This window comes from Haliotis cracherodii, unplaced genomic scaffold (assembly GCF_022045235.1).
Source record: "Haliotis cracherodii isolate W230 unplaced genomic scaffold, xgHalCrac1.p SCAF_8, whole genome shotgun sequence".
In the NCBI taxonomy this organism is placed as follows: Eukaryota; Metazoa; Mollusca; class Gastropoda; order Lepetellida; family Haliotidae; genus Haliotis; species Haliotis cracherodii.
In genome coordinates this window covers 33,512,194-33,527,210 of record NW_027266341.1, presented here as the reverse complement: position 1 = coordinate 33,527,210, position 15,017 = coordinate 33,512,194, and the positions used below count along the sequence as shown (strand labels likewise).

Below are 15,017 nucleotides of genomic sequence, written 5' to 3'. Positions count from 1 at the left end.
AATTAATTTGAACATTTAACACAGTTTGAACGAGTTATGTCTATTTGATATATGAATACAGGACAGTTGTAAGGGAAGCAGCATGTCATTATTTCAAATTTAGGTTGATAGATATTAAGGTGTTTGTTTTGTATGTAATCAGCGAGATTAAATTATGAACCAGTTAAACATGTCGATGAAAATGAATTGCTTTTCTCACATGGACCTAAGAATCATGTAACATTGTCCGACTGACATAACCGCAATGCTTTGTTGCGGCGTCAGGGAACAGTGATTTCAGGTATACTACTCAACTTGTGACAAGATTTTTTTTCTTTTTCTTGATTCACTTGTCTTGACTCGTAACATGCAGTAATGTCATCACGCTGTATCCTTATCATAAGTTGAGTAGTATGGTATTGTCGTGTGGCTGTGGACGTCCTGGTGCTGAATTCTAAATGTAAGCTATCATGTAATATACACAAACTGTAGAAAAGTAGACATTTCCACTTTCTCTTTAACATGGAGGAGATGGAAAACTTACAGTGAGTGACATTCTCCCTCATGCATGCCATCAACACGCATCTAGATACGATTGCGACAGTAGCATGTGACATCTTGAAAAGAACTAAATAGAACCTGTTATTTAATGGTAACTTGATATGAGAAACTGATATATGTAAAATACCATCCAATCGAACAGGTCTTTTGTAGTTGGGTAAACGAATAACAGATCTTCTTTCTTAATCTTTTAGATATCATGTTGTTCTACAAGAGAAATTTTAAGGAATGTGTCTCTTGTACCTGTAGGTTCTATTTCATTCAGTACTGTCTGCTTTAGTATTGAGTTCTGTACAGAAATGTTTCGTAATTATTATCCTGATCTGATATACCTGTGTAAAGCTTTGTAAATTGCAATATATTTCTCTGAGCTGTGCCTACCCATTGTATTGTTATGTACAATAAACTATGTCTGTCGTACTGAATGATCATCTCGAGTCTTTTTGTCAGAACAATTTCAGTGAGTCCTTGAAGTTTGTCTGTTAAAACTTTAAACGTTACAGCTTCATGCCATTCAGTTGTAGTCACTTATGACATCAGCCTGTAAATAATCGAGTCGGGACCAGGGAATCCAGTGACTGATGTTGTGAGCATAGAGGTCAACCTGTACATCAAGCATAGGTTGCTGGGGACATATTCTAACCCAGAATCCTCGGCACAGGTTGCTGGGGACATATTCTAACCTAGAATCCCCAGCACAGGTTGCAGGGGACATATTCTAACCCAGAATCCCCAGCACAGGTTGCTGGGGACATATTCTAACCAAGAATCCCCAACACAGGTTGCAGGGGACATTTTCTAACCCATAATCCTCGGCACAGGTTGCAGGGGACATATTCTAACCCAGAATCCTCGGCACAGGTTGCAGGGGACATATTCTAACCCAGAATCCCCAGCATAGGTTGCAGGGGACATATTCTAACCCAGAATCCCCAGCATAGGTTGCAGGGGACATATTCTAACCCAGAATCCCCAGCATAGGTTGCAGGGGACATATTCTAACCCAGAATCCCCAGCACAGGTTGCAGGGGACAATGATTTTGATAGAATTTATGTATTTGTTGTTGAACTTTGTAGTCAGCAATAATAAAGCTCCATTACGGCAGCCAAGGTCACAATGTAAAAGACCGCCTCTGTGATCTAGTGGCAGAGCATCCGCCCGGAGAGCGGAAGGTCCGGGGTTCGATCCCCGGCCTCATCATACCAAAAGACGTTAAAAGATGGTACTTGTTACCCTGTCTGGCGCTCAGCATTAAGGGGCTAAAACAAGCACTGGTCGGCTCGGAGTCAGTATACTGTGTCTGAGTGGGGTATTCATGTTAAACTGTGGCATGGTATCTCAGTGAGCTAGCACTATAAATCGGCATCAGTCCGGACTAGTACAAGCAGCCACACAAACACACACACGTACATGCATGTCGCTATATAAGTGCAATAATCTTCAAGTTGCAGAGGTCAAAATTTTAAATATCATGAAAAACAGAATGTACACAGCTAACTTCACATATACCTAACTCCATTACATGTTTAACATTAGAGGTTTCAGCTTCCAACGTGGTCAAAGGTCAAATTCATGTCAAAATTCAACATGAAAAAAGAAAAACACGTTGAGCTCCACTACTAACTGCCCATGAACCAAATTTCATTTTGGAAAGAAATGACTAATTAATGGCTCTAAATATGTTATTCAATATGATTGCCGGGTGGCTATATGGAAAATCAGATTTGAACCCTGTTCTTTGTTGTTTACACTCTACTCAGCAATATTCCAGCTATGTGATGGTGGCGTGCAAATAATCGGGTCTGAACCATACAATCCAGTGATTTACATCATCAGCATCGATCTAGGAAACTGGGATACGATAACATGCATAAACCAAGTCAGCGAGCCTGACCACCCAATCCCGTTAGTCACCTCTTACGACAAGCATAGATGCCTTTTACTGCAAGCATGGGTTGCAGAAGACCTATTCTAACTGAACAAATCAGGTTGTGATCATTGGATGAATTTTAGCTTCATTGGTCCTAAGGCTTCTACAGAGAAGATGTTTATGACACGACAAGATGCCAGACAAACAGGCCACGACTTTCAGTCAGGTGAATTATAAATGCAGGGATCCTACATACAGGTCCATTTTCCCTGCATTTAAGAAGGAAATGCCAAAACTAGGACAGCAGTAAATGACTGACGGACACTCATTAGTTCATGGTCAGTTTGCCCTAGCAGCTTCAGGAAACAACCTGACCACGAGCGTTGGTCCAGGGTTTGATAAAAACAATCTACTGGACAGCTGGCATTAACAAAAGTCATCAGGAGATGACATACTTCCCCGGTCTGGTGCAATTCTGAAATGGAGTTTGGCTACTTATACCCCACTTTTGGTTCATTGCCATTGGATACCTTCATCCAGTGAAGAAAAATATATTCCTGTTCAGTATTTTTCAAAATCACAAATCGTCAAAAGGCTCCATTTCAGGCTCCTAGACTGATCTGTCTACCAAGTTTCATATAGAAATATCAAACAGTTTTAGAGTTCTGCTCCGGAAACGAGCACTACCCTCATTTTCATTAAGATCAAATTTGTTGTCATGAAAACATAAACAAGATGTCTTCTGATGACAAATCCCCCGGCCCCACAAATTTGAATGAACAAATCATCTGACTGAAGTCCAACTTGATTAGAGTATTTGTCTAATATATCTGTCCATACACAAGAGCAGAGACACCAACCCTCATTGAAGTTTTGGAGTACCGGTATTCAGTGGGGTGAGAAAGCGTAATTTCATATGAACAAGTAACGTTAAGAGTACCATGCCATGACGGGTTTGCACTTCAACATTTTCATTACGCCAATATGTACGTGAAGCATATGTACACGCTGGTATTATAACCACACACCCAAGCCCTACTTTTATTAAAAAGCGGGCGATAAGGATCAAAATAAGCAGAAAAAAAGATTGCGCTTGAGTCTGTATGATAAAATATGACTAAACCTATCCATCCAAAAAATGGACATCAACATTGAAAAAGTACTCAAAACTAGAAGTTCCAGAACGGCAAGCCACCCTCATTGACATCCATCGGGGCCACATTTCAAATACATATTTTGAGAATTGGTAATTATATCTCTAATCACCTACGAAAGCATTTAATTCAAGCTGTTGTGTGGGGGCAAGCCCCACAAACTTCTAGTTATCTTAGTGAGGCAATAAAAAATGGCATCGGAAACACAGCATTCATGTCGAAGCATGTGGTCAAAGCTCCACACATTCATAAAATTGATCATGTGACAATACTGTATTGAAGTAAGGCAGTGTGGTGTTTCGAGTCCCTAAGAAATATCGGTGTATGTTCAATAATCTCCCTGTAGAATGTTTCACATGGTCAGTGCACTAACAATTTGCTCTCTCAGATATTTTATACATGTTAATAATTTGTGATTATTTTTTTCCAAAATCGTAATTTGGAGAGGATAAGTGTCATAGCATAGTTTTAGGCTCAAAAGCGTAATTCTTGTGCCAAAATTGTAATGGTTGGCATCTCTGCAAGAGCAGTCACAGAGCTATCAAATCAATACCATGGAATTGGGATTCAGAATTTTACATTTCTATGTCAGCGACACACCAATATGAACAGTCAAAGTCAGACATGTTGCCATGGAAATGGAAAATATACTCAGCAAAAATAAAAGCAAAATGTGTAAATTCGTTAATATCTGACATTGTTGTCAACATCCATACAAAATTAATATAAAAAATAAATAGGTCATTTCGGCGTGGATTGGGATTGATTCATGTGGAATCAATGGGGTACTGCATAAATTTGGTGAAAAGAAGGTTAAAATCGCAAAAACACAACCATGTGAGAGCCTGGTGCTGAAACACACCAACATGACATGCACGTGCAACATCACTCGTTGGGCAATAAAAACCTTGGGTTTTAATTTGTATGCCATCACAATCTTACAGCAAGTGAACAGCGAAAACAAGCCACAACTGATGGAAGCAGCGCAACATCATCAGCTGACTGCAAACAGAAGAATCATCTTCAGGTGTAACCAGGTTTTTCCACGTAGCTTCAAGACCCATAACAAGACTGCGGAACCGTTATCAGACACATGGAACGTCTCCAGATCCGGTCAACCAGGTATCACTACTAGAGTGAGTATGGTTTTATGCCGCTTTTAGCAATATTCCAGCAATATCACGACAGGGGACACCGGAAATGGGCTTCACACATTGTACCCATGTCGAGAATCGAACCTGGGTCTTCGGCGTAATGAGCTAACGCTTTAACCACTGGGCTACCCGACCGCCCCTATCACTACTAGAGCACAGGAGATTCATATGGCGACGTCACTTTCATGAAAGAATCACAACGGTCACCTATACAACTACAGCAGTAATAGGATTGCGTAGGATATCAGCCCAGACAGAACTGTACGCACTGAAGGTATCTATGCTAGACGACCAGTGCAAAGTGTCATTTTGATTGACCTGCATCGTTGGCTGCAACGTCAATTGTCTCAAGGTCAGAGTATGGCCACAATTGCAATGGAGAAAAGCTGGGTTTAATGACGAGTCAAGTTGTATAATTTGGTGTGCGGGTGGTCAACATCGTGTTTTCAGGGGTTAACGTTATGCACTAAACTCCATACAGGAAGTGCACAGATTTGCCAGTGTTGGTGTGATGATATGGGCAGTCATCTCCTACACTGGTAGAGAAGAGGTGGTGCAAGTTCTGGGGAATTAACGGCATAACGTTACAGGGATTAGATTCTTCGGCCACACGTCCTTCCCATTATGCAACAAGCAAAAGGTATCTTGCAAGACAACACCCAACCTCACACAGCAAGACTGACAACAGCCTTTTTCAGGAATCACAACATCCAGGTCCTGCCATGGCCCTCCACGTTCTCCAGATTTAAACCCAATCAAACATTTATGTGATACACTGGATCAACGACTGCGAACACCTCAGCTCCAACCACAGAACCCCAAAAAGTTGGCCCAAGCACTGCGGCAGAGAGGGTGAGCACTCAGGCCACAAGCAGGATCGGATTGCTTCTTGGGAAGACGATGCCGGTCAGTTTTGGACTTATATGGTGCACATACAAGATGTTGAGAACAGATAACCTTCACCTTGAAAATCTACTGTTCCATGTGTGCCACATGGAACCTGGGTCAAGGACAATAATGTGTGTCAATTTTGAAACAATCGAGTACCATCTGTTGATGATTTATATGTTATACAAAATATACATCTGAAATCACTTTTCCATTTCAAAAATCACTAACTAGCAAAAGGCACCAGATGACAACCTGGGCCCACTTGCACAAAGCGATCTTAGTGCTACGACTATTGTAAGCCTATGTTAAAGTATGGTAGTTACGATCATCTTAGCGCTAAGATCCCTTTTTGCAAGTGGGCCCTGGTCTGTGTGTGCACAGTTTATAAAAGATTTCCTATTACTTTTATGATCCGGACAAACACACCACTATGAGTCCAAGTCAAACTTGTTGCTATGGAAACAGGAATTTTCTTCTGTTTTTTAAATTCCTAAATAGCAAAAGGCACCACTTCAGCCCCTGATTAATATGTGCACCAAGTTTGGATGAAAAAATGTTGAAAAGTTTTTTTCTTTCTGCTCCAAAACAATACCTACTTCTGTTTCAGCTGTCTAAATTGTTTCAATGGAAATAGGGAAAAATCAAATTTTGAAAATTTCCTAAATATCAAAAGGCACCACTCCAGCCCTTGGTTAACACATGTACAAGGTTTGGATGAAAATGCTCTGGAAATAAAAGTCCAAATTGTTTCCTTGGAAATCGAGAAACATTTACAGCTCAAGTCCAATTTGTCGTCATGAAAACACAAAAGTCATTATATGCCGGGGGATAACAAGAAATATGTAACAGTTTCGGAGTTCTGCTCTGGAATGGGAAAACAGACAGCTGACAGACCGGCAGACTAGGTGGGGGGTAGGCACACTAATTGAAACCATACCAAAGCCTTTTTGGAGGAGGAGGCTTAACATGCTAAATGCGCAAAAATGACAACTGGAGAGATGTTCCCAACTCTGGACATGTCAACCAGCGGCTTACAGCCAGACCACTTATCCTCGGCATGATTGACAACAGTCGGGACAAGTCAACCAGAGGCTTACAGCATGATTGACAACAGTCAGGACAAGTCAACCAGAGGCTGACAGCATGATTGACAACAGTCAGGACAAGTCAACCAGTGGCTGACAGCATGATTGACAACAGTCAGGACAAGTCAACCAGAGGCTTACAGCATGATTGACAACAGTCAGGACAAGTCAACCAGAGGCTTACAGCATGATTGACAACAGTCGGGACAAGTCAACCAGCGGCTTACAGCATGATTGACAACAGTCAGGACATGTCAACCAGAGGCTTACAGCACGATTGACAACAGTCAGGACAAGCCAACCAGTGGCTGACAATATGAACACTTATTCTCGGCATGATTGACACAGGTCAGGACACGGCAACCAGAGGCTTACAGCATGGACACTTATTTTCACCATGATTGACAACAGTTGGGACATGTCAACCAGTGGCTTACAGCAAGACCATAGCTGCTCCACGATCGACTAGCTGTTGGCCATGTAAAATACATGGACAATGGAGCCTTGTCCTTTTTGATCAGCTGTATGACAAGCATAGGATACTGGGACCAATTCTCCACTGGACGAGAGGACAGTAAATTTATATATCTCCATCCAAGTCCATCATAATTAAGACAAAAACGAACAACAAAAATCAATGACAGAAGTGTGGTTTTGCTCAAAATGTTTATTATTTTTATTCCTACGGTTACAAAAGATGCAAGTGCTACTCTGACACATTTGTACAGACCTATTGTGACAAGCTGCAGGGAACACATCCTACGAGAACACCGTAAAAGTAGCACTGTTGAGTAACACAGTAGGCAAGTAGACACTGAACATCTAGACATGTTCCCAAATATGGAAACTGTAACAGGATGGCAACTTTATATTAATTTAAAATGATAACAATGACACAGAAACGATGATTTAATCATTGACTCAAATCGGTAAGATGAGCATAGTGTCTGCATGATTCCAACCTATGGTTAGGTTCACCGAATGAGAAATGCAGAGGAAATTGTCTTATGTTAGATGCAGGTATAGTATTTGGTAAATGAGTGAGTTTGCAGCATTATTGAATGCATTCCAACTACATGTCTTGAAACTTTCATAACTCCATCATATTAACATAAATATCACCAACATGAGCAAGTAATAAAACTGTTGTTTGAAAACAACTTTTAAAATGTAGTAATCACGACCAATTAGTTAGCACTCCTCTTTCTGTTTTAGCACATATTTTCACATGCCACCGAGTGCTAGTACATTTTAAACACCAGAAACCTTGCTTTTTGAAGCAAATTTACAAAACATATTCAAATGCTATCTACATATACATATTAACTATGTAATTACTCAAATTACACAACTTAAAATGCACCAAAATGTTTTGCAGCACACAGCTATAAAATTCTTTTGATTTTAAACACCAACCATTCATTAAATCATAAAATTTTCGTCATCAGTAAAAGACAAGGTGGGTGTTTAAGACCTATATTTCTCCATTTTCTTGGAAAATGTATACATGTGAGCTCCTCCTTAAGGGCATCGGATTCCAGCAGCAAAACGTTCATGGCAAAAATGGGGCTGGTAAAACGGTAGACGATGATGGATAAAAAGGTCACCGATTGGTCAATGAGATGATCATGACATGATGAATAATGTCCAACATTGAGTTCTCAGTCCTCGTCCTCATCATCATCCTCTTCCTCCTCTTCTTCTTCCTCCTCCTCCTCTTCTTCCTCCTCCTCTACCTCCTCTACAGCAGGCTTGGGCTTCTTCGCTGGGGATGCGCCAGGCTTATCTTTACTCCTGTAGGCAGTAATTTCCTAAAAAAAACAAGATAATATCTAAAGAGGACATTCATGATGATCGATTGATGTGGGATCCAGATCACTCAAAGATGCAAACCCAAGATTGAGGGTGCGCCCCTGTAGCTCAGCTGAATATGAAGTCAATTTTCGATTGTCAACAGACATTCAGGAGCACGGTCAAAGTGTTGAGGGAAAATAAAGGTCAACACATAAAATATCACAAAAATGTGGGACATATATGTTCAGACCCGCAACTAACTACACATATAGCAAATTGCAAACAATTTTGAACATAGATGGCTGAATAATGGCCATAAGAAGTTCCTGCATCCAGTATGGTCAAACGTTAAAATTTATATCGCCCCAAAAGATGGAACACATATTAAGTCCAACGAAACAACTTTCCTTCACTTGGGGGTAAAAAAAAGGCTGAAAAAGGACCAAAATTGGTTTTTCAATATGGCTACTGTGGTAACTGATTCTGCCCTCTTGGGGGGGGGGGGGGGAAATCAACCTACTCCCAGTGAGTGAGTGAGTTGGGTTTAACGCCGCTTTTAACAGTATTCCAGTCATATCACGGCGTGTCAGCTTAATGTGGGAGGAAAGCCCCAAGTGATGCAGGTCTCAGACGTTTACCACTTCGGTGAAACCCACGAGCACGGGTATGGTGCTGACAAACCTAGAAACATAATCGGGGCGAACCGGGATTCGAACCCACAATCATAGGTTTCTGGCATGCCCAAGGGACGCAACTCTGCACAGCGAATCGCGGCGCCTTAGACAACTGGGCCACCCGTGCCCCCCAACCTACTCCCAAGCTGATTATTAATTGGTTGAATATGCAAGGCCGAAAGCAAGGTCAATAACTAGTCATAATTACTAGTGATATTTTAAAATAAAACTTGTGATGTGATTCACAACACCTTTACCAAACAGGAGATAAGATGAAATGGGGTTGAACTTTGCACTTCTCTTATACACTTTGATGGTGGTTGTTTTTTAATGCTGCATTAGGGCAATATTCCACCCATATGACGGCGGTCTGTAAATAATCAAGTCAGGGCCAGACAATCCAGTGATTGACATCATGAAACCAATCAACCAAGTCAGCGAGTCTGACCACCCGATCCTGTTCGTCGCCTCTTACGAGAAGCATGGGTTGCTGAAGACCTATTCTAACCAAGATTTTCACGGGTGTTATCCCCTCGTACCCTACACTCTAGTAGTACTGAAATAAAAGACAGCAATGCAGTCTTATGACCAGGTGCTCTGTTATCCAATTTTGACACTAGTAAACTGTTGTAGAAAGGAAACTGTTTGTGGATGATTAATGACTTACAACTTCATATCGTTCCTTGTCCTTCTTCGCCATTTTCTCATATTTGGGTTTATCTTTGCAGACCTCCCACCGCTTCCCTAATGCTTTGGCAACTTCGGACACAGACAGGCCGGGTTGGTCTTCCTTAACCTTTGATCTTTCTTCTCCACAGAAGAAAAAGAAAGCAGACCTGGAATACAGATTGGATAATTATTCAAGTGTCATCTCTATCCTGTGGCATGGAGCACATTAGAATTGTCCATATAGTTGTGAATATTAACTAATAAAAATAAAGAAGAGATAGGCACTAGGGACACTCCATGTGAAAATAATACACACTTAATAGGCACCAATTCTCAAACTCAGCCTTGTTAAGCATCTCTTAGATAAGCTACATTCAATAGTTTCTGAGAAAAATGTCCCCATGGCAGACACTTTGCCATTTGCAAAATAATATGGCTAATGGGCCGTAACTACGTTCAAAATCTTAAAACATGTACTAAGGGAAATAACTCTAGAAAAAAATAACTTGCACAACCAAAATTCAAACAGTCTCGACAAGTATCACCTAGATTAGCATGCAAATTGTCATTCATGTAACATCAATAGTTTCTGAGAAAGTTGCACTAAGTTGAAAACATGGAGCAAGGGCCATAACTCCGCCCGCATTGTCATATAGTCAGCCGCACATTTTTTTTAAATTTCCATTTTCAAATTTTGTTGTTGTAATACTTATCAACATAACAAATGCGATCCAATATAGCACACAGTTACTTCCCTTTACATGCACACTGCTTTACTGCAAATTCTGTGTTATGGTCATGGGGGCAGTAGGAGTTTGTATGCTTATTTTAGTAAGGAGGCCCTTTTCCAGGTTGATGGTACACAACTGTTTATATGGTTACATACAAGTTTGAACACACACACACACACACACACACACACACACACACACACACACACACACACACACACACACACACACACACACACACACACACACACACACACACACACACACACACACACACACACACACACACACACACACACACACACACACACACACACACACACACACACACACACACACACACACTATATTTTCAAAAGTCATTAAGCCTAAAAGATCATGACCAGTAATGTCAGTGTATAAAATTTCATTTCACTAACTTAAATACTAATGGAGAAAACTTTGACCCCCTTTGAGAAGTGGACGGAAATATTTTGTTCCTATATCCCCGCCCCACTGGAGGGGGATAAAAGGCATAGTATGAAACAGATGCACATAGCGCAGCAAATTAACCTTTGTGTACCAGCCTGAAATTACACACATCATATTTAAAAGTGAAACAATCAAAAAGAAATAACAGAAAGAATTCCTTAACTTCCATACAATTTTCAAACACTGCAAAACAATTAATTCATATTGCAAAAATGCTAAGTGAATAAATATTGACTGGCATTCTTACAGTGCTCTCTTGGGGGCATTAGGGTCCTTGGACTTCCTCTTCTTCTTTGCCTTCTCTCCCTTTGGGGGTTGATAGCTCTTCATTTCATGCTCATATCGAACCTTATCTTTATCAGCCATCGACTCAAACCTTTTCTTATCACTAGGTTCCATTTTCTGAAAACATAAACCTTCAAATTAAGTCATGCTTCTGTAGACATGTTTTTAAAAAAGAATTTATACATCTACCCATAACAAAAATAAAAACAAATTACGATTTTGTAATTTATTATTTACTCTATACTTTTAAAACAGTGAATTTCCAACTTATATCAAATATATAGCACAGATTTAAAAACTCAAATATGCAAACCGGCATCCACGTCTTAACAGGAGAAACATTAGCCAACAGGATGTCAAGTATATTGTGAAGAAACTACAGAAGTTAAGAGATAAGTATGCATACACCGGGATGAGAATGGATATCTTCCTTTTCAGCTGAAACTTCTTTGCAATGGAGCGTGGTCTATAATTTGGGGGTGTTTAGGGGGAAGCCATGAGATTTTAACAAATTTGTGGTCCCTAAAATTCCTGGAAATGCGCGGATCCTCACCCCTGCATATACCAGGCAACAAAATGACGTATCATTAAAATTGTTGAGAAAAGTTGAATTACCTTCCATTTCTCAGCACACTTCTTTGTGAACTCAGTGAATACTACAGACTCGCCAGGGTGCTTCTTCTTGTGCTCTTCACGGCATGTCTGCACGAAGAATGCGTATGAGGACATACGCCCACGTGGTTTGTTCGAATCTTTACGACCCATGATTATTCAAGCAGCAGTCAACAATTCTGTAAAAGACCAATAGTATAATAAGAAAGAATTCATTTCTTATTGCAATTTACTGAATTGGAATCCATGGCAAAATAATTCATTAGAACATAACATTTTAGTTGACAATTAATATCAATTCTGAGTGTTGTCAGTGTCAAAAGCACAGACATCCACCGTTATGTAATTATTTTATTAAGTACATTCGGAGCAACAAGATAATTGTAGGTTTCACTAAACAACCACATGTTATTGGCTAATCTTATGTCAGATGATCTAAAACCTATATTTAAGTGAATATGATTTTATGCCGCTTTTAGCAATATTCCAGCTTTATCACGGCAGTGCATATTTGAGAATCCAGAAGATAAAAAATGATGCAGGCACACATGACTAACTGATAATAATTTCTCATATTACTTGTTATAGTACACAAGATTGATCACGTCAAACAAATTGAGAGGGCAAAAAATGAGTGATTTAACTGATGACTAAAAACACCATCATAACATGACTTCATTAATAATATCAGCAAACGCGCCTACATTATTCTATCTCAAACTTAGTGTGTAAATAACAGATAAAAACACTAAAAATGCATCACTTGGGCATGGAGACAGAAGTTGTCAGAAAACAACTTCCAAAAATATTTTTGCAACAAAGACTTTTTCTCTTGCAAGATCGACAGTTAAAAATATCAACAGATCACTCTGGTGAACCAACCCAAGAATCACAGCTTCCAGATACACATTTTCTACATTCAGTTAAAAATAATAAACAAAAACAAAAACAAATTTTAATTTTAAAAAAAATATTATTCGAAGAGAGCTAAGAAATTATTTAAATCAAATTATTTTTTAATTAATGGTGGGTTAATTTCATGAAAAATAATTTCAATATGAATTTTTATCATTACGGGTTTCTTTGTGTAATATTATTAATATACATAGGGCCTAATTGAGACCAGTCTGGACATTATTATATTTTATTACGTAGCCTGAGAACAATAAAGACTGATAACATATGCACATAATACACAGACTTTTTGTTCAAACATTTTTAAAATATAAAAAAAATAGCAAGTTACACATTATTATTCTTTTTGATCAGGGGCATATTTCGAAAAATACCAACCAGGGCCAAAGAAAAATACCAAAATTTCCTTTAATGTCAAGTAACAATTATTCTCCCAAAAATATTAGAAGAGATCCACTGACAAGTGACACATGCAAAAGTGCATACATAAACTTTATGACAAAAGACGAAATGACAGCTGCAAAAACATTTATGCATTAATGTAGGTCAAATGACGACTAAATTTTCTCTTATTTTAAACATAAATTTCATTATCATAATTTAAAACCAACAGGATATGTCGAGAAACAAGCTGACAAAATCTCCATTATACCTCTACTATTGTACATTGTGAATGCGGCATTAGTCCTATGGCGCGTATAGCATAGGCTGTCGTTCTGTCAGACATTGGGCCCTTCTTGTTCAAAACCGCCATTTCTTTTGTAACTAGATCAGACCGCCTCTGCAGACAAAGAGACTACTCGATTCTGATCTATAAAAATCGAAAAATTGCAAATCCTTGTAAGTTTAAGTCATTTTGGGTATGTTAAGTCACCATCGCCGATACCTTCTATACTCTATCATTCCCCATACTAAACGAATGGCAATAGCAAAATCCTATGTTAGAGCAAAATCCGTCATGGCCGCTCGTCCAACCTCAAACAACGACCCCAAAACTCACCTCTCCAATGTCAAATTCCATTCCCATGAATGAAAGTCCCTTTTAAAATCATCCCAGGGTGATCTCGGTTCGGAAAATGTTCCTGACATTAGTGTTCCCGGAAGTTTAAACTTCATCATCGTTCCTACTATGCTGGGCTATATGTTATATACAGTGAGTATTACTAGAGCAAACGGCTTCACTATGTTCAGGTCTTGTTGAACGATCGCCTATATGGCCGCAATATCGCTACGTAATGACAAAGGGCTTGTCTGGAAATCGAGCTCAACCTCGATTAAAACACAACGCACAACTCTGAAAATTAACAGAATTACAGATAAATGATGTGAGATCACATCCATGTCGTTAGAACATAATGCGATGTTGATTTTAACTTCGAAAATCTTAAAATTGTCAAGTCCTTCCCCGCCTATAGCTACAGCATAGCCAGGCAGACATGGCGCTCATATGCAATCTATATAGGGCATGATGGCAAGCTCTCAAAAATACGAATAGCATCATTACAAGCTTGATAACATGTCAGAAACAAACCTGCATCCTATAGAAGACATATTAGGCTAATGCATAAATAACTTTTTCCAAGTAAAATGTAAAAAGAATATAAGTTTAAACACTTACAATTCAGGCTTGTACCGTACACTGCTATCTACTGCAACTATAACCCACGCTACTTATTCCGCTAAAGACTCACGGCTACTTTGGCGTCTAAACGCTGCGATTGGCTGAAATTTGGATTAGCCGCACATATGAACCAATGAGAAACATCCATTTGAATGACGTTTTTGCATAATAAAGAAGGCGGCTTGACAAATAAACAACTCGGCAAATGATCACATGATGCACATTGTGAGATGTATACCGCTAGGTAGGCATTACCTCACGACGCACTATCACCAGTTGATTTTGTCAACGGTATTCATCTGTAATATAACTGTTTCGAGGCAGCTGGGAACATATATAATGGCTTGGTGAGCAATGTGCTCGTATGATTAAAAGTGGAGAAATATAAATATACCTAAGACATGCTTCAGAACGCATATACAACGAAACATATCTACTCAGTGTGATATCCAGATATTATAATTCAGGTTTAACAGCGTTAGAAATTGGCACTGGTCCTGTAGTTCTCTATAGGTTCAAACAGTCCTCAGTGTTTCTGTTCGTGTTTATA

At 39.4% G+C, this 15,017-nt stretch overlaps 1 protein-coding gene across 1 annotated transcript; it reads right to left on the bottom strand.

The window, feature by feature from the left end:
• Positions 1-7,347: 7,347 nt before the first annotated feature.
• LOC139449514 (high mobility group protein B1-like) lies at positions 7,348-14,568 on the bottom strand. The gene is made up of 5 exons (XM_071230940.1): positions 14,465-14,568; positions 11,935-12,110; positions 11,282-11,436; positions 9,831-9,999; positions 7,348-8,506 (listed from the first exon to the last, which is right to left on the bottom strand). The coding sequence occupies exons 2-5, from the start codon at positions 12,082-12,084 to the stop codon at positions 8,357-8,359; spliced, it is 624 nt and encodes a 207-aa protein (XP_071087041.1). The 5' UTR covers positions 12,085-12,110; positions 14,465-14,568; the 3' UTR covers positions 7,348-8,356.
• Positions 14,569-15,017: the final 449 nt, after the last annotated feature.